Here is a 19,110-nt window from a genome sequence, read left to right as displayed (position 1 = left end):
AAAATAAATTTTTTTTAATTTAAAAAAAAGAAAGAAACTGGTGGGGAGCCTTGAATATTAGTGTCTATGATGTATTTTTTTTAAGTTCTTTATTGGAATATAATTGCTTTATATTGTCGTGCCAGTTTTTGCTGTACAACAAAGTGAATTAGCTGTATTTAAACATATATCCCCATATCCCCTCCCTCTCGTGACTCCCTCCCACCCTCCCTATCCCATCCCTCTAACTCATCACCCATCATTGAGTTGATCTCCCTGTGTTATGCAGCAGCTTCCCACTAGCTACCTATTTTACACTTGGTAGTGTACATATGTCAACACCATTCTCTCGCTTCATCCCAGCTTCCCCTTCACCCCCCATCCTGTGTCCTCAAGTCTGTTCTCTACAACTGCATCTTTACTCTTGCCCTGTCACTGGGTTCATCACTACCATTTTTTTAGATTCCATATATACGAGTTAGCATACAGTATTTGTTTTTCTCTTTCTGGTTTACTTCGCTCTGTATGACAGACTCTAGGTCCATCCACATCACTACAAATAACTCAATTTCATTCCTTTTTATGGCTGCGTAATATTCCATTGTATATATGTGCCACATCTTCTTTATCTATTCACCTGTTGATGGGCATTTAATAAATGCTGGAGAGGGTGCAGAGAAAAGGGAACCCTCCTATACTGTTGGTGGGAATTCAAATTGGTACAGCCACTATGGAAAACAGTATGGAGGTTCCTTAAAAAACTAAAAATAGAACTACCATATGACCCAACAATCCCACTCCTGGGCATATACCCTGAGAAAACTATAATCCAAAAAGAAACATGTACCACAATGTTCATTGCAGCACTACTTACAATAGCCAGGACATGGAAGCAACCTAAATATGATATATTTTCAATGATAGCTGGTAAACATTTTAATCTTATATAATTCTCATCCAAAAAGCCTTCACATACAGAAAAGTTCTGACTAAGCAAAGAAATACACATTCCTCGTCCAAAGCTTAAAAACTGCTCAGCTTTTACTGGAATATCCTTAGGCAAAAAATATGCCTCAAAAGCAAAATAAAGTATTCCAAAATATTTCTAAAATATTTTAGTTATCACTTAAGTGACATTGCTAACAATACCCAGTATCTGTGCATACTGTGTTTCAGTATGTTTTGAAATGTGTATCTTACAAAAATATTCATTCCAACCATGAAAGCATCAGGAAAAATAGTAAATGTACAACAATTTTTAAAGGCAACCCTTTTAGTTTGTCCAAAAATAGTGCCTTCTTTATCTATTTTATAGTTTTTTATTGTATGCCTACCATATGCCAGACTAGAGACAAGACCGTAGTAAATAAAAAGACAAAAAGTCCTATTATTATGAAATTTACCATATTAATTTCTAACCATTACATAGCTGAAGATCTTGGAAGAGGAACTAGTTAATTACGTGCCCTTCTAGCTTTCTGAAATAGCAATAGCTCTTGAAGTCTGTATAAGATTGGACTGGTTGTTCAATTTATTACATAACTGAAAACCATAAACAGGACAGATGCATTATATTCATGAACCAATTTTGACCTAATCTATGGAATTATGTTCAGAAGAGCCTGAACACAGTTAATTGTTAATTAAAACAAAACAAAACAAAAGTATGGATCTCCTAGGATCTGGAAAATGGTCTGAGAGGGCAATATTTTGTCCAAAGGAATTAATATACAAAGGTAAAATTTCAGATCCTAGATGGATAAGGAATTTTAGGATAGTGTTGCTTTGTTAGCACATCTTAGGTAGCACATGTTAGGAAGCCTGTGGATAAAATCAGTCCTTGAAAGCTCAATGAAAAATATTTTGTACAAGCTTGAGGAAGATAATGAAGAGAAATAAAAAAGTATTTGGAAGAATTTTTAAACATATCATTGTCTACATGCAAAGCATATCTATAGCTATTTGCAAAACCAATAAAGATAGGACATACATTTTAAGTATATCTTTTCCATACCAATTTACTTTTTCTGTGTTACTGGGAGGTATGTGGCAAAAAAAAAAAAAATATATATATATATATATATATATAGAAGGAAGATGGGCCATGGTTTTCAATGCAGAACTAAGTGTATTAAGAGCAACTAGAGGGGAAAAAAATCAAAGAAAGGGTGGGGGGGGGTGAAGAAAAACTTCATAAACCAACAATGCCTTTGACCAAAGCTATCATTTATTATAATACAGAGTAGTGTTATTAATAATACTATTTGTATGGCACATTTTATTTAACCCTTATAAGAATCCCATGAGATAGACTTGAACATTTTCTCATATTTTTTAGATGGAAATAGAGTTTAAGAATACTTAAATGACTAAACTGTTGTTTAAAGTCATAGATTTAGGAAGGGCTGGAGAAAAACTTGTATCCTGGAATTCCAGTTACAAATCCAGTGATTTTTCCAATTTACCAAAATGAAAAATTAAATACTGTAGTTGTACATTACAGGTTAAGCATGATCGAAACTTTTTGAATAGGAAAGGGCTATAGGAAGTGTTTTGTCTCATTTTTTTTTCAAAATCTGACACTCCCAAGTTCAAAAACGGGGGTTTCCCTAGAGGTTTGCTGGGGTTATATGATTTCCCGAGGTAATTTTTGTTTTTGTTTTTGTTTTCGAAATTTACCATTAGATTTAATACACAGGTAGACACACTAAAAATTATCCCTATTCAGGTTGATATTAAATAATGTGCTCCAAGACTACTTTTTCACCTTGGGGAATAGAGAGAGTCCAAATAAAGAGGGTCTATATTGAGAGCTTTTCTACAGTCCAATTAGACTTTCCATTGAAGACCATCCTGAAATTAATTTCCATTGTGTGTCAAACATGCTGGATTGTCATCTCTACCCAAGCAGAGGTTATTGAAGACAGGTGCTTCACAGGTTGAAAATAACAACTAATCTTTATGAAGCACTTATTATGTGCCATACATTTTTCTAACACATTACATACATTAAAAGTCTTTAAAAAGTAATTAATCCCTAATAAATTCATCTCCACAAATGAGAAATTGCTTTAAAAAGTTTATTATATCATATTTGAAATATAACTAGCCACAAAGTATTGCTAAGATTTCCATTCTGTTGCCTGTTTAAATCACTTCTCACATTGAGCTACTAACATAACTATTAGCTAATTATAGGACCTTGTGTTTCTTCCTATCTCTATTACTGACTTGTTGTGTGACCTTGATAGAATTCTTCAGTTGTTCTGCAATGACATAAATAGTTTACCATCTATAATCTCTTAGGGTCTACTCAATGAAGCTTTCAGAATATTTTGCTCTTCTGAAGTAAAAGGAGTTTTGAGCTTGTGATCAAATAATAAGAGAAAGAAGAAACTAGTTAATATTTACTGACTGACTGACAAGTATTTTCACAAATATTATCTAGCTTAATTCTATTCTACTAATAGGAAATTTAAATTCTGTTGACTCAAGTTTTTGGCCTCAGTAAGAAAAATTGTAACATGGCTATGAATCCAATTCTTTCCACCTCCCAAGTCCATACTTTTTCTGCTATTCAAAGTTATTTTCAAAGTAGAGGAATGCATAAGGGAATTGAAGACAAAGAAATACATATTATAAAGACCAGACTTGTGGTTGCCAAGGGGGAGAGTGGTGGGGGAGGGATGCAGTGGGATAAGCAGATGCAAACTAGTATATATAGAAGGAATAAATAACAGGGTTCTACTATGCAGCACAGGAAACTATATTCAATAGCCGGTGATAAACCATAATGGAAAAGAATATAAAAAGAATGTATATATGTATAACTGAACCACTTTGCTGTACAGCAGAAATTAACACAACATTGTAAATTAACTAGGCTTTAACTAAAAAAGAAAAGTATATGTTAATAAGAGTATTTTTCGTAAGCTAAGCTATGAAGTTCAGAATAGCAAAATACAATACAAATTCCAATTAAAAGGAATTCATACATTTGTGTTTTCAAGTATATGAACAGGTACCTTCATAAACAACCTCAGCTGAATTTGGTATACCACAGTGTTGGAGGCAAAAATGCTGCTTTAAGCCAGAGACACCAAGACAATTTTTAGACTTAGTTCATTTTTCTTGAGGCATTTTGAAAATTCATGTTTATTGAGTCCTTAATAGATGCTCTATGTTTTATATTCATTGTTTTATACACTCCTCACAACAAACCAATGAGATGAAGTAGCTACTTAAAATGACAATTGCACGACTTTGTGTTCTCCTTTATACTTTCAGCCTCATTCAGTAATTGAAAAAGGCAGAGCAGGCAATAAGCCAGAAAATTGAGGTAGCTATATAGGCTTATGAAAAAATATATTTGATGTGGCAAACTCGACTAACATTATTTCCTCTTTAGAACAGGACCTTGTATGTTCCAAGCAACTTAAAAAGAATTACACCTTAGAGTTTTAACAGTACAGCTATCAGACTGAAAAATATAATGATCCCATTTACTGTTTATTCTGTGGTCCATAATCCCTTACCAAGGCAACTAGACTTTTCCGCAAATTTAGAATTCTGGAAATTTTTAGATTCCCTTATTCTATATTTTTGTTTATAAACTGAAAATCTAATGATTAAAAAAAACCAAATCATACAGCAATACTCTAAATATATTAATTAAGTACAGTGAGAGTATTAAACTATAAATGGTACACACATACACACATACATCTTTTCAAAATCTAGGAGGTTTGCAAAATTTTCTATCTGAATTGAGAGATTCAACTTCAAATAGAACTCTTTAAATCTTTTTATGAAGATGCCAGTGTTCTACATTTTTTCAGAAGGAATTTACAGATTAACTCTGCTCTGATTCTTTGGTGTATCTGTTTGAGTCTTACTCGTTTCATTCACAGACATATACAATGACAATGCTTTAAAGAATCTATTACATCATAAATGCCATTATGTTTCTAGCCTGCTAAAGTAATCTCTGTAAGGTGACTTCAGAAAAGCCAATAATCAATTAATACTTTCTTATAGTCTAGTGCCCAATATCCAAATCATAAGAATATAAAGACTAAAATTTGATGAATATTTTTAAATTTATGCATAGTTTTGAGTAATTTGTGTATTTCTGCAGTTTTAAGTAGTGTGTGTGTTTAAATGAAAAACAGTTTTGAAGACTGCACATTTTAATTTCTTGTTCTTCCACAATATCTAGTGAGTCTCCAGTTTCAGATTAGACTACTAACATAACTTATAAATGCAAATGTGATTTTTGAGGTATTTTATAAAAGATAAGAAAGGATCTAAAACTCCAAAAGAGTTGACAACTTAGGATCCATTAAAATCCAGAGCAGGAATGCATTCTAATTTCCAGTTCTAAAACGAACATTGGAACATGTGTTTGTCCTTAACAAATTTCTCCTTCTATAAAACGAGGATAATTATATTAACCTAGTAAAAATTTTTGCTTTGTAAATGAATGTGTTAACACTCACAATGCACTAGATACTATTAAACCAATCTAAAGCATCTGGCACACAAGATGGCAGTTAAACAAAGAGCCTTGGGAAACTGCACAGCCCAGTGCAGTGGTCAATTGAGAGGACCACACAAGGAGAGACATCATTAACATTGCACAAGGTGCCTTTCCCAAGTGCCCGGCACAAAATAGTTGCTCAGGTGTTCATCATTCAGAATTTGCATAGATTAACTTGCTATTTGTATTAGATCAGGCCTGTTACAGAAAGTCAGTGTTATGAGTAATAAACCACTAATAGACTATCCTCTATGATCTTTTTCTAAATGTCATGCGCCAAATAAATTAAAGCTCCCATATTAAAATCCACATTCAAGATGATTGGAAAAACACTATTTTTTATTCATATTATACATCTTTGACAGGCAACCCCCTAGCTTTAATTCACCATGTAAGTTTAGACTGTGTCTCAAAACTATCTTTAGATAGTAATTATCAATGGCTTTTAAAAAGAAGAAAGACTTAAGTGAAGTTTTGCCTTTCATATTTTCTAAAAATGTATATTTGTTAGAATCACTTCTTCAAAAATAATATTGTATTCACAACCAGGATACTAAAGGAAAAAAGAAGGAATGGAAAGAGGAAAGGAATGAGGAAGGGGAGAAAGGAAAGAAGGAGCAAGATTAGAGAGAGAGAGAGAAGGAGGGAAGAGGGAAGGAAGGAAGGGAGGAAGAGAGGGAGGGAAGCTAGAAAATTTTCTTCACCTAAGTTTGTTCTAAATGATAGAATTTAGTCAGGCCAAAATTGTGTTACTTTATTCTAAAGGCTACTGCAAGACATACAGAGATCCTTAAAGAAGTCGAAACAGAGTGTAGAATAAGTTTCTGATTGTAAAAATAGGCAACATTTCAAAGTCCATTTCATAAAAGTCATCAGATCAATACATCATTGTGTCATTTTTAACAATAGTATCTAAACTTTAGCTCTAATATTGAATGAATAATAAAAAAGAGAACAAGGTACACACATATCCAAGTGGGACTGTGGATAATTTTTGTTTTAATGTGCACATTAGTTAAAAATACTCTAAGAAACCTATGAAACACTTCTAAGAACACTGGGACAAAATGAAAGGATACGTAGAAATTCCTTGCACTTCAGTAGCTTTGAGGTATTGATATTCTTTTAATCATGGAATGGAAGTGAGATGCAGAAAAAAAAAAAAAGGAATGAAAGAAAGAAATTTTACAAAGACGCATCTGAGCTTCCCAATGGTAAGACTGTTGAGGTGGAATACTCTGAAATGGAGTCAGTTAAACATGCTCTATGAATGAAAGGTTTGGGGCAGGAGATGAATTTAAAATAATCCTACATTTGTACTATTGGTGTAGTCCAATGGATTAGAGCCTGCTTGAGATGAAAAATATTAATTATTATTTCATTCATTCATTTAACTCTACTCAAAACTCAATACCATTCATCTCAGTTATACTAAAAGGTAAAAATCTTTACAATGATCTAGCCTCCCGTTACTTCTCTGTCCCTCCTAATTGTGCCTTAGATCTTTATAAGCCTGTTCCCTGTGCCCAGAGTACTCTTCCAGCTGATACCTATATGAATCACTCCCACATCACTTTCAAGTGTTCACTCAAGTGTGACCTTCTCAATGAGGTCAACCTTTATCACTATTTAAAATTAGCAACCATCCTTCACTCCTAGAACTCCTGACTCCTCTTACCCTGCTGTATTTGTCCAGGAATCCATCACCCGCTACATTTGACACAATATAGGTATTCATTATATTACTTATTCATTATATATTCATCATATTTCTGTCTCCTCAGCTAGAATACAAACTCCATAAGAGCAGGGATTTTTTTTTTTTTTTTGCTCTCTTTAACTCATTGAACATATTCATTCATTAATCACATTCCAATACACATAGGCCCAACCCCACCAATTTCCTGTGACATTTATGGCCTTTGAAGTCAGTCGTACAAATGAGTATAGCCTAGAATCTGTCTTCTGCCCATCTGCCTGGTATACACTGAGCCTGGCATGAGTCTTGAGAACCATATGCCAATCTAATGCCATCTTTCTCTAACCTCTATGTTGTTTTATCATTCACAGCAACTAGGCTTCTGCCTTTAGTTCCCTCTTAGCTACCCATTTCAAAGTTGCAACTCTACACGAATCCTAAACCCTAGTCTTCTAGATTAGAAACTAAACAATTTGGCCATCGACAACATTTTCTTCCTGATCTTTTCCACAGGGTCTCGAGGTGCTAAATAAGGACCTACTGCAAACTGGACAGATAATCCGGAGTCACCTTTTTTTTTTTTTTAATTACCCTCTTGGAAACTCTTCCAGACTTGTTCCACCCACATGAGAGAATCCTACTGGAGATAGCCAATGCTTCCTGGACTCAAGTGTGCATTTGATACATCCTTTGCACTCTTTCTGTTAGACAGCTAGCCACCCCACAAATTTGTTATGCATAGGCTAGGTTGAAGTTGGTTTTCCCTCTTCTGGACCCCACTAGGTCTTCATTCCTCCTCTTCCACTGTTGCCCACGGCTGTAGTTCCATAATTCTAAAGCAGATTATGAAAGAAGATGTGAGACCTCTTATAAAGTTTAAGTGAATTTCTTTTTATAGTTCACTGCTACATCTATTTGGATTAAAAGGAAAAACAATGATTCAGTCTCAGAGGCCCACAGTGAAAAGTCTAACACATTAGTCACTGTCAATGAATAATCAGTATCTATTAAATGTATGAATAGAAAAATAGTGGCAATGATCTGCTTTAGATAAACAGGGATGGAGAAAATATTGGGATGTGAAATCTACCAAAAGGTAAACTTTTCTGAGTAGTAGCTATTACAATATAACTGAAAGGTGTCAAAATTCCAAATACTACTTCAGAAATTCTTATTATTATTTAAATAAATCCCTCCCATAAAAAAAAAACAAAAACAAATCCATGTCTTTCTTACAGCAGTCATATCTCAGTAGAACTCTTGGGATATTATTTAAGTTATGAAATAATTACATCTAAAGAAGGCAAAGGGACTTCCCTGGTGGCGCAGTGGTTAAGAATCCACCTGCCAATGCAGGGGCCATGGGTTCGAGCCCTGGTCCAGGAAGATCCCACATGCCGTGGAGCAGCTAAGCCTGTACGCCACAACTGCTGAGCTTGTGCTCTAGAGCCCACGAGCCACAACTACTGAGCCTGTATGTCACAACTACTGAAGCCTGTGCATCTCGAGCCTGTGCTCCACAACAAGAGAAGCCACCACAATGAGAAGCCCATGCACCGCAACAAAGAGTAGCACCTACTCTCTGCAACTAGAGAAAGCCCACACACAGTAAGGAAGACCCAACACAGCCATACATACATACGTACATACATACACAAACAAACAAACAAATAAAAAGGAAGGTGAAAAGTGTAGTTATTCCAGTGAGGGGACAGTTATCCCATCTTTCAGGAGAAGAGTAACTGAAGTGTACTAAGAAAGCATTGGCAGAGCATATGCGATTCTTTCATAATCCCTAGCAACTCCTGATATAGACTCAGTTCGTCACTTTGCATGAAATCTTAGAATAAAAAAATTTTAAGAATAAGATATATCAGCAATTTGCATACACTGATATGTGAGATTTTAAAAATATAATATATAATGTATGTCATTTAAAAAAATTCTAACACATCCATAATATAATAGTCAATGTTGAATATGTTCTTATTCTTAGCCATACATTTTATGTTATGAATCATTTTTACCAAACTAGTAGGCCAGTATGTAGTGAACAAGCCAAAAAGTTATATATGTAGCAAAAGAAAATACCAAAAAAAAAAAAAGAAAATGAATTCCAGGTTTACTGTCGCAATAAATCCCCTGAAAAGTTCTCAGGTAATTTATAAGGTGTTCTCACATTTTATAGCACAGGATGTTTTAGAACTATGCAATTTATGCTGATGTGGAAGTTCCATATTAAAGTTTTAAATATTCTTGCCAAACATGAGTGAGGATTGTCTCAAACATGTTTTTATTTTAAATCCCTGAAGACATCTAAAAACACATTTATATTTATTTAATATTTTCTTGACATTTTTTAAGAATTCAGAAGTTCAGATACAAGTATGCATTCCGAAACAATAGAACGTAATACTAGACTCTTGGACTTGAAAAAGGACTGGAGACTTGTTGAGTCTTAACTTCCTCTCTGTAGAGGCATTCCATGCTAAATCATCTCTGACAAGTTGCAGATTTGATCACCGCATGGACATTTCCAGAAGCTGGGTGCTCCAGCACAACCCAGTTATTTCTGAACAGCTCAGGATAGGGAAGGGAGAGGAGAGGGAGGCGGTTTCCTCCCATTTTATTTAACTCAAACCTTCCTCTTTTTCACACTCTTCTACGGATCCAATTTCAGGCTTTAGAAAGAATACTTTAGCCTCTCTTCCAAATAACAACCCTTCCAAAAATTCGAAGATATCTTTTATGATTTCCTAAGTCTTTCTTTCTCCAAATTAACAGTCTTTACTTGGAATAATCCTCCTCTGACAATCTTTTCAAACTTCTGACTATCCCGCTTTCCCTCCTCTGAATTTACAGCTATTTGTCAATGAGGCACCCAAATGTATACTAAACAAAACAAACCAAATGCTTATGAGTTTTTTATAAACATTAACTTTCCTGTCACCATATCACGCTATATGTTCATACTGAAACTGCTGCAATTCGGAATGCCTTTCTCATTCTGTCTTTGTACTCATTCCTGTACATATAAAGGAGAAGACAAATTTCAAGAAGAGGGCGAAATGAAATTATTTAATATCTGGATACAAATAATAAAACCAGCTCCATGTAGGTTCTGTTCATGGACCAGGCTATAGAGACATTTATAGATTCCTGAATCTGATATTCACCAGCTTAGCCACCTGAATCAATTTTGGACCACCTGCAGTTGTGATAAGCTCGGATTTTGTTTTCCATCAAGCCATTACCGAGACAAGTGAACCTAAGGAAACCTCTCTCATAGCCCTAAAGACTTCTTCCTGAATTGACCTCCATCCAGTAAGCAATAGTTTTTGGAAACTGTTTTCAATCAGTTGCAATTTACCTACTATTACATTTCCATTTCCACATATTATTTACACAAATGAAAAGATTTTATCTACTGCCTTCCTGAAATACAGAACCACTTTGACTACATCGTTTTCCTATTTTGTCAATCTTAAATTTAGTTAAGGAATTTCCTTGGAATATCTTCTGTGCTGAGTCAATGCTATTCATACTACAATTCAGTGTGTTTTAGAAACTACACTAGATTTCAAATAAAAAAATAAAAAAACAAAAAAATCTGATTAAGTTTCTAACTTAGTTAAAACATTCAAAAACATTTGCTTCGTGTCAACATTCTTAGTAAATTGGCACCATACTAAAAGGGAAAACAGAACACATTCTAAACAATTAATTCTTGGCCAGGAAGGTCAGCGCTAATATAACTGAAAAAAGAAAATTGATGATAGCCAAGAAAACACCTCTTCAATCAAACTCATATCCAATGATCTTCACTGAAAGCTTACTTAAACAGAACAGCACTGAAAAGGATACACGGCCTCAAAGAGTAAATGGAAAGAAACTTTGATACTATAAAAGTTCCCTTTAGCATAAAGCAATACTAGAAGTGCTCTTAGCTGTTAAAAATTGTTATTATCATTTGCATGAACTTAAGTCACAGCTACTCCAAGCCTCAGGTTTTAAATTTGTCCAGCAATAATAAATAATGGCTGGAGGTGAAATAATCTCACGTATATAAGCCATTTTAAAAGTATAAAGCACTACACAAATTTAAGGCATTATAAAATATATTTTATGTAGACTTTTAATATTAACAGGTTTCAACCATTTATCCAGTCTCTAAATATACTGCAAATAATCTATAAAATAATTGATGCTAGAATGCAGAATATGGCAATGTATAGTAGACTCTATATTATAGCTATTTTGCATTGAATTCCTTATTGTGTATAATGTTCAAGTTACCGCTCAACAGAATGGCAGTATAAATTCTCCCATCTGAATTCACTTCATCTTGTGCTTGGACCATAGAAATCAGAGTGAATTTTACCTCAAATAAAACTGGGGAGGGAGGAAGGGAAGGGAGAGAGCATAAGAGAAAAGGGGGAGGGGGAGCACACTATGGAAAATTGTCAGGAACCCACTTGATCCCTATTCTGCATGCTTTGAGCTTCTGCCCACTCCAAGTGAACAGACGATTGGTGATCTTGGTCTCTTCACTCCACCTGCTTAACAGTATTAAAGTATTATGTGTTGTTGAAACATGTCACATAATTAAGTAAAGTTAATATCTAAAAGTAGTATTTTTAAAAACCAGCTGCCAAAGATATTCTCAAAATCACTCTCTACTAATTAAGCCACATTGACCCCATTTTACTTCTCAGAGAAGGAAAAGCAAAAATAGAAGGAAAAAAAGTTGTATAGTGAACTTAAGGTCACTTTTATTCTAGGAACTTTAATCAGGAGGTTATTATTATAGCAAGGAGCTTAGACTGTTGTTTTCTACTCCTTTTAAAATAAAATAGTAATGTTAGATATGCTAAATTACAAGCAGAAAAGCTATCAGAACTGTTAGACATAGCTTTATGCTTTATTCCAGTTAACTAAAAGAGGGCTAAGCATATTTCAAAATTTTGGCAGATACAGCCTCATCAAAACTTTCAAAAGCACTAAGCTCCAGATTTCGTACTCCTAGGGTAAATATTTTGATATTTGAAACCAAACCTTAAATATTTCTTATTTTTTTTACTTTGATACATGTTTTCCAACTTACAGAAAAGTTTACTGAAATACTGTACTATTAAATATTTCTTTACACGCTGCACATGTGCTTCTTTCAAAATTTATAATCATAAAGTAACTCTTCAAAGTCTCCCAAGAGTTTCAGAAATGATACGCGGGAGAATAATTTGAGTTACATTAAGTACAATTGTTCTCTGAAGTCCCATGAAGAGTATATCTGGTCACTGTGGTCTTAGTCAAAATAGAAATGACACAGAGGTCTCATCTGTATTTAAGCAAGGGGAGACATTTCACTATAATAAAATAGGATACCAAAAATAGGATGTGGGTAAAGAAAAGGTGAGGCTGGAGGCAACATTGTCATGAAAGAAAAAATCCACAAGGTTAACGCCTTTACAAACCCTGTTCAAAGTGTTAGAAACAAAGTCCCCAAAAATTTTAAATAAAAAAAAAGATGTATCAGCTGCCCTCCATAAAGTTCCAAGACGAACCACAGTTTGGGAAATCTTTCTCTGTACGGATGGAATCTAATTTGAAGAAACTTTTTAAAAAATTTTAATTGGTTAAAAGTTTGCCTCTTGGAGAGATTTCGGAAATCAATTTGCAGGATGTATATTGATAGCAAGTCCTCTTAGAAACGAATGAAAGATGAAAAGCGCTTCGTGTTCTTTTGGGGGAGGTAGGCAGTTTCCCCCTACGAGGTGAACTCCGGGAGTTGAAAGAGAACTTGCCTCAAGCTTAGCCTCCCTTGCCCCAAAGCGCGCTCCCCAAGGGCAAAGCCAGAAAGCGGTCCCTCGCCAGCAACTGGGGGAAGAAGGAACCAGTAAGGGGCCGCGGGCCCCGGCGAAGGGTGTCATCTGGCGCCCGTGCCTCGACTGTACCTCTTTGCTGATGCGCCGGTGGCTGCCGCCGCTGCTGCTGCTGCTGCTGCGGGCCCTGCGCCTGGCCGCCCCCGAGGCCTCCGCTGAGCAGCAGGACCAGGAGGACCCCAGCGGCTCCAGGCATTGCGGTGGCCCGGAGCAGATCCACTTCTCAGGAGCCGGAGTCGCTGTCGCCCGGTCCCCGGGCCAGGGCTTGTGAGCTGAGTGAGCAGCAGCTGCTGGGTGAGGGAAGGAGACAGCCCCCACCGGCCTTGGCTCGGCCGCCGCCGGAGGGTGGGGGGAGAAAGAGGACACTCCCTCGCCCTCCCCCTTCCCCGGCCCTCGCCCCACGGATGTCCCGGCCCAGGCCCTTAAAGGGTCCTCGGTGAAAAAGGCCTTTCCTATAGCGGTCCTTCCCTCTGAGAAGGGATTGGCTTGATCTGTTAGCTGAACTTCTTTTAAGTTAAAGGAAGTAACTGATATGAGAGCACTTTGTGATCTTTAAAATCCCTCCACATGGAAAACATTGTGGGCAGTCTGCACAACCAGGATCTTTACCGAAGCTGAGTAGATGCATCTCCTGAGAAAGGCCTGGCAAAGCTGTGTGAGAGCGCTGTGTATCCAGGTGATCCACGTTGGTGATAAGACTGTCCCCAAAGGCCCAGATGACTGCGAAGTTACCCTGAGGCAGAAGGTGGCCCCGGGATGCTGCAGTCAGGCCAGGGGACTTTCAGCTTGGTAGACTGATGGCAAGGCAGCAAAGGGAGGACAAAATAAAACAAGCCCCCTTTATCCATTGGAATGTTTATGACCAATGTAAAGGTAAAAACTAAGGTTTTCCGTTCAGTCAGGAAACGTTTATTTAAAGAGGATAAAAGGTCTTTTCATTTGTTTCCCTTCATACTCAAAATTTCATGCTTCCAGTCCCCATTTCTTACCTTTAATTCAACAGAATTTCTACAAGTGTTTTTAACACCCCATGTTCAGGTGACAGCTCCTTTCTAGTTTTTTGTTTGTGTGTTTATTTTTTTATGGTCTGTGGTTCTCATAAGGTTTGGAACAGCTCCTTAAACTGGGTTTTTATGAAACTTGCAGAATGTCTTTTGGTATACTCAGAGACCAGGGGTACTACTGGCATCAGTTTACAGTGAGGTCAGAGTGCTAGTTGTCCCATAATGGGTGGGACAGTCCCACACCATAAATTATCCCCCATGCAGGTCTGAAAGGGGCACTGGACATTCATGTAGATAAAAATCCTTGCATTATATTTGAAGCCCAATTTAAGTCTATTTTGCACACAAGCAAAATTTTTTGCACGGTTTTTGTTTTCCCGGATGCATCTACTATATAAATTGAGGAAAGAATATATCTGTGTTTGTTAACGTTATCAAGATTTGTTCAACTATTTCAGAAAATCATATAACTGATAATAGCTCTGCTCATGGTATTGACTACAGGACAATATCAATACCCTATCACATTGATGGTGATTCTGGGAGTAGGTTCAGGCTTCTGTTTCATTTTGCCTGCTAAGGTAGTTTTTCCCAAGCATTTATACATTTAAATACATATTGTTTTATACAGATAACATTTTTTCCTCTTTATTTTATATTTAAGATTTTTATATTGACTTTTTAAAATATTATATTGAAGTTAGGTGATATTATCTATGGATTTCCTTTGGATAAAATAAAGGAGGTATTGTTCCTAACAGGATGGATTAAGATGCATTGGCCAAATGGTGCTGAAGTGAATGGATATCCCTCAATGTTACCCATTTGTCCAAGTTTTATTAATATTAATACTAGGAAACTTTAAAATCAATTTTTCTTTATTGTAGAAGCAAAATGGAAAATCTCCCATGCTTTGAGAATAAGACTGTGATCTCTGCTGTCACTTTTTCTTGCTTGATTCAACACAGGGAAAAAAATACAAAATTATTTAATCAAAATTAAGATACAAAACCAGGATTATCAGAGCTATAATTTTTTTCAAATAAACCTAATTGAGGTACAATTTATACAAAATTAAAGCATCTATTTGATATGTTTAAAAATGTAAATACCCATTTGACAGTTATACAATTAATATAGCCTATTTATATCATTTCCCCAAAGTTTCCTTTCTGCCCTTTTGCAGAAATTTCCCTAACCACTGTCCCTAGAAGCAGGCAACCACTGACCTGATTTCTGTCACTACAGATTATTGTAGCTATTCACAAATTTTATATAGTTGGAATAATAAAATAATCTTTTGTGTCTGTTTGTTTTTACTCAGTACAATGTTCTAGAGGTATAGCCATGTTGTTGCTTTATGTCAGTAGTGTGTTCCTTTTCATTGCTGAATAGTATTCTATTGTATGGATAAATCAAAATTTGTTTATACATTTACCTGTTGAAGTACATTTGGGTTGTTCCAGTTTTGAGCTATTAAGTTTAAAGCTGCTATGGATGTTTGAATACACTGTTTGTGTGGACATATTGCTTATATTCCTCAATTCCTGAGAGTAATATTATTGGGGGGTTTGGTAGGTATAAAATTGAAATTATGAAACTTTTACAATATGGAATATCATTTTAAATTCTTCCAGTAGTATATGAGAGTTCCAGAGTATCTGCATTTTTGCCAACACCTAATATTATTTAACTTTAGTGACTAATATCTCACTGGCATTCTCATGCACCTTTCTCTGGTAATGCTGAAAATGTTTTCATGGGCTTACTGGGCATGCCTATCACTTTCTTTTGTGAAATGTCTATTGAGATCTTTTGTTCATTTTTCTAATTGTTTAATTTGCCATACTATTATTAAGTTACAAGATTTAAATATATATTCGGAAGTCCTTTGTCAAATATACTTAATGTAGTGCATATTGTTCTCAGTCTGTGGCTTGACTTTTCAATTTCTTCACTGCTATTGGAGGAGGTCATCAGGAGGATGTGATAGCTAGTTGACCCACTAACTAGACCTGGGCAACTGGAGACTCCTGTCTGCCTTCCCTATCTTGGAAAGTGCTTAGGTAAGAGGTTTTGTTTGTTTCTTTGTTTTAAAATGCAGATATCCATTCATTTTAGTACTCTTTGTTGAGAGAATTATTATTTTCCCATCTGATTACCTTGGCCCTCTTTTTAGAAGTCAACTGATCATATGTGGTTCTATTTTGGGGCTCTCTTTTCATATATCCAAATATATACATGTGATAGTTTATGCCAATATCATAGCCTTTATTGGTATAGCTTTATAGAAACCTCAAAGTTAAGTAATGTAAATCCTACAATTTTGTTTTACAAGCAAAACTCTTTTGTCTAGTCTAGGTCCTTTGCATTCCCATAAAATTAGTAAAGTCAACTTGTCAATTTCTACCCCAAAAATAGTGTAGTAGGGAGTTTGATTGAAACTGTGTTGAATTTATAGATAAATTTGGGAGGAGATTGATATTTTAGCAATAGTGTGCCTTCTAATCCATGAATATAGCATGTTTCCGTTTATTCACATCTTCAATATTATAAACAGTGCTTTGTAGTTTTCAATTTATATGTCTTCAACATACTTTCTAAAATTTACCTCTGACCGTTTCATGGTTTTGGATGCTATCATAAACAGTATTTTTAAATTTAATTTTTCATACTAATAGTAATACAAGTGATTTTGGTTGCATACATTGGATCCAGCAAAGTTGTTAAAATAACTTCAAGTAGCTTATATGTAGATGCCTTAGTATACCTCATGTACAGGATCATGCCATCAACAAATAAAAGCAGTTTTACTTCTTCCTCTTCAATCTGTATGTCTTTTGTATTTTTTTCCTTGCCTTATTGCCCTGGATGTGACCTCCAGTAAAAAGATGAATCAACTGGTCATAATTTTGCCTTATTCCTGATCAGAGGGGAAAGCAGTCATTCATTCGCTGTTACGGTGATGGTTATTGGTTTTCAGTAGGTGCTTGTTATTAAGTTGAAGGAAGTTCCACTCTTCTACTGAAAGTTTTTGTAACAAAAGAGTATTAAATTTGGGCAATGCTTTTTCTGCATCTATTTAAATAAACATGTTTTTCTCTATTTGGTCATTATTTCTGTATTTGGTGAATTGCAGTAACTGACTTTTTCAGTGTTAATCAAACTCACAGTTCTGGCATAAACACCAATTTGTCATGAGAGATTATCCCTATTATATGTTGCTGGTTTTGATTTACTAATATTTGATTAAGTATTTTTATGTCTGTGTTCATGAGAGTTATTAGTCTGTAGTAATTTTTCTTGTAATATTTATATCTGGTTTTGGTATCAGAGTAATGCTGGCCTTATATAATTAGTTGGAATATTGTCCTTCCTGAAAGAGTTTGTGTAGAATTTATACAGTTTCTTCCCTGTTTTATGGAACATACTAGGGAATGCATCCGAGCCTGAAGTTTGGGGGTTTTTACTGAAAATTTTTTTGTTACAAATTCTATGTTTTAAGTAGGTATAGAATGATTCAAATTTTCTGTTTTTTCTTGATATCAGTTTTGATAATTTGTATTTTTTAAGGAATGTATCTATTTAACTAAGTTGTCACATTTATTGGCATAAATTATTCTTAACATTATTATCTTTTTAATGTCTGTGGCATCTGTAATAAATGACACCTTTTTTTCCAATATTGGTAATTTGTGTCCCCTCTATTTTTTTTATAGGTTTGTCAATTTTATTCATTCTTTCAAAGAATCAACTTTTGGTTGCATTGCTTTTTTTTTTTTTTTTTTTGTCAACTTTCTGTTTCATTTGTTTCCTTCTTATGGTGGAAACTTAGATTTATTAAATGACTATTAAAGCTATGAATTTTTCTCTAAGCAGAGCTTTAGTTACAACTGACAAATTTGGAATTTTAAAAAATTTTAATTCCATTGAAAATATTTTTAAAATTTTATTTTGTGATTTCTTATTTGACAAATGTGTTATTTCAAAGTGTTGTGTTGTTGCTTTGGTCTCAATGCTTGTATCTCCCCAAGATTTATTTGCTGAAATTCTAATTCATAATATGATGATATTAGGAGGTGAGGCCCTTGGCACGTGATTAGGTCATGAGGATGGAGCCTCATGAATAGAATTAGGATCCTTATAAAAGAGACTTGAGAGCTCCCTTGCCCCCATTCCACCATGTGAGGATACAACAAAAAGACCTGGAAGCAGGTCCTCACCAGACACCAAATGTGTTGACATCTTGTACTTCTCAGTCTCCAAAACTGTGAGAAATAAATGTCTGTTCTTTATGAGCTACCCAGTCTATGATATTTTATAATAGCAGCTGAAATGGATTAAGACAGTTGTTAATATCTAATTTTTGGAGGTCTTTCTAGATATTTTGTTATTAATTTCTAGTTTCAGTCTCTTATGGTCAGAGATTATATTGAAATATTTAAAATGTATTGAGACTTGTTCTTAATTCTAGCACATGGTCTATGTTAGTGAATGTTCCATAATCAGTTGAAAATAATGGTGTTCTATTCTGGGGTGGAAAGTTCTATAAAGGTTTATTAGGTCAAATTCATTGATAGTGGCTTTTTAAACTTTTTCATCTGCTGTTTGCTTGTTCTATCAATTACTAAGAGATAAATATTGAAATCTCCCACTGTAATTACTGAATATTACTATTTTACCTTTCCAGTCTTATATTATCTATTGTTTTATAACAAATTATGCCCACATATAGAAGCTTAAAATAACAAACATTAATTATCTCAAAGGTATTGTAGATCAGGAATTCAGAACCATTTAATTGGGTGGTTTTCTTCACTTGGGTGAAGAAAGGAAGAAGGAATCTACAATGCTATTTATGACCTAGTCGCAGAAGTCACATACCATCTCTTTTGTCAAATTTTATTCATTAGAAGCAGGATAATAAGTATAGATCACACTCAAGGAATGGGGAATTAACCTCCACCTTTTGAAGGAAGAGTATCAAAAAATTTGTGGGTAGGTTTT

General features: G+C 34.9%; 1 protein-coding gene across 1 annotated transcript in view; it reads right to left on the bottom strand.

Annotated features, from left to right (window-relative positions):
* Nucleotides 1–13,407, bottom strand: part of LAMA2 (laminin subunit alpha 2) — a 604,135-nt gene extending 590,728 nt beyond the window's left edge. The window contains exon 1 of the mRNA XM_057737971.1: nt 13,172–13,407. Within this exon, the coding sequence (XP_057593954.1) occupies nt 13,172–13,295 (124 nt within the window). The 5' untranslated portion in view covers nt 13,296–13,407. The remainder of the gene's footprint in view (nt 1–13,171) is intronic.
* Between the last annotated feature and the right edge of the window lie 5,703 nt (nt 13,408–19,110).

This window comes from Hippopotamus amphibius, chromosome 6, assembly GCF_030028045.1.
Source record: "Hippopotamus amphibius kiboko isolate mHipAmp2 chromosome 6, mHipAmp2.hap2, whole genome shotgun sequence".
In the NCBI taxonomy this organism is placed as follows: domain Eukaryota; kingdom Metazoa; phylum Chordata; class Mammalia; order Artiodactyla; family Hippopotamidae; genus Hippopotamus; species Hippopotamus amphibius.
The sequence above is the reverse complement of the archived record's forward strand: the minus strand, read 5'-3'. Positions and strand labels throughout refer to the sequence as shown.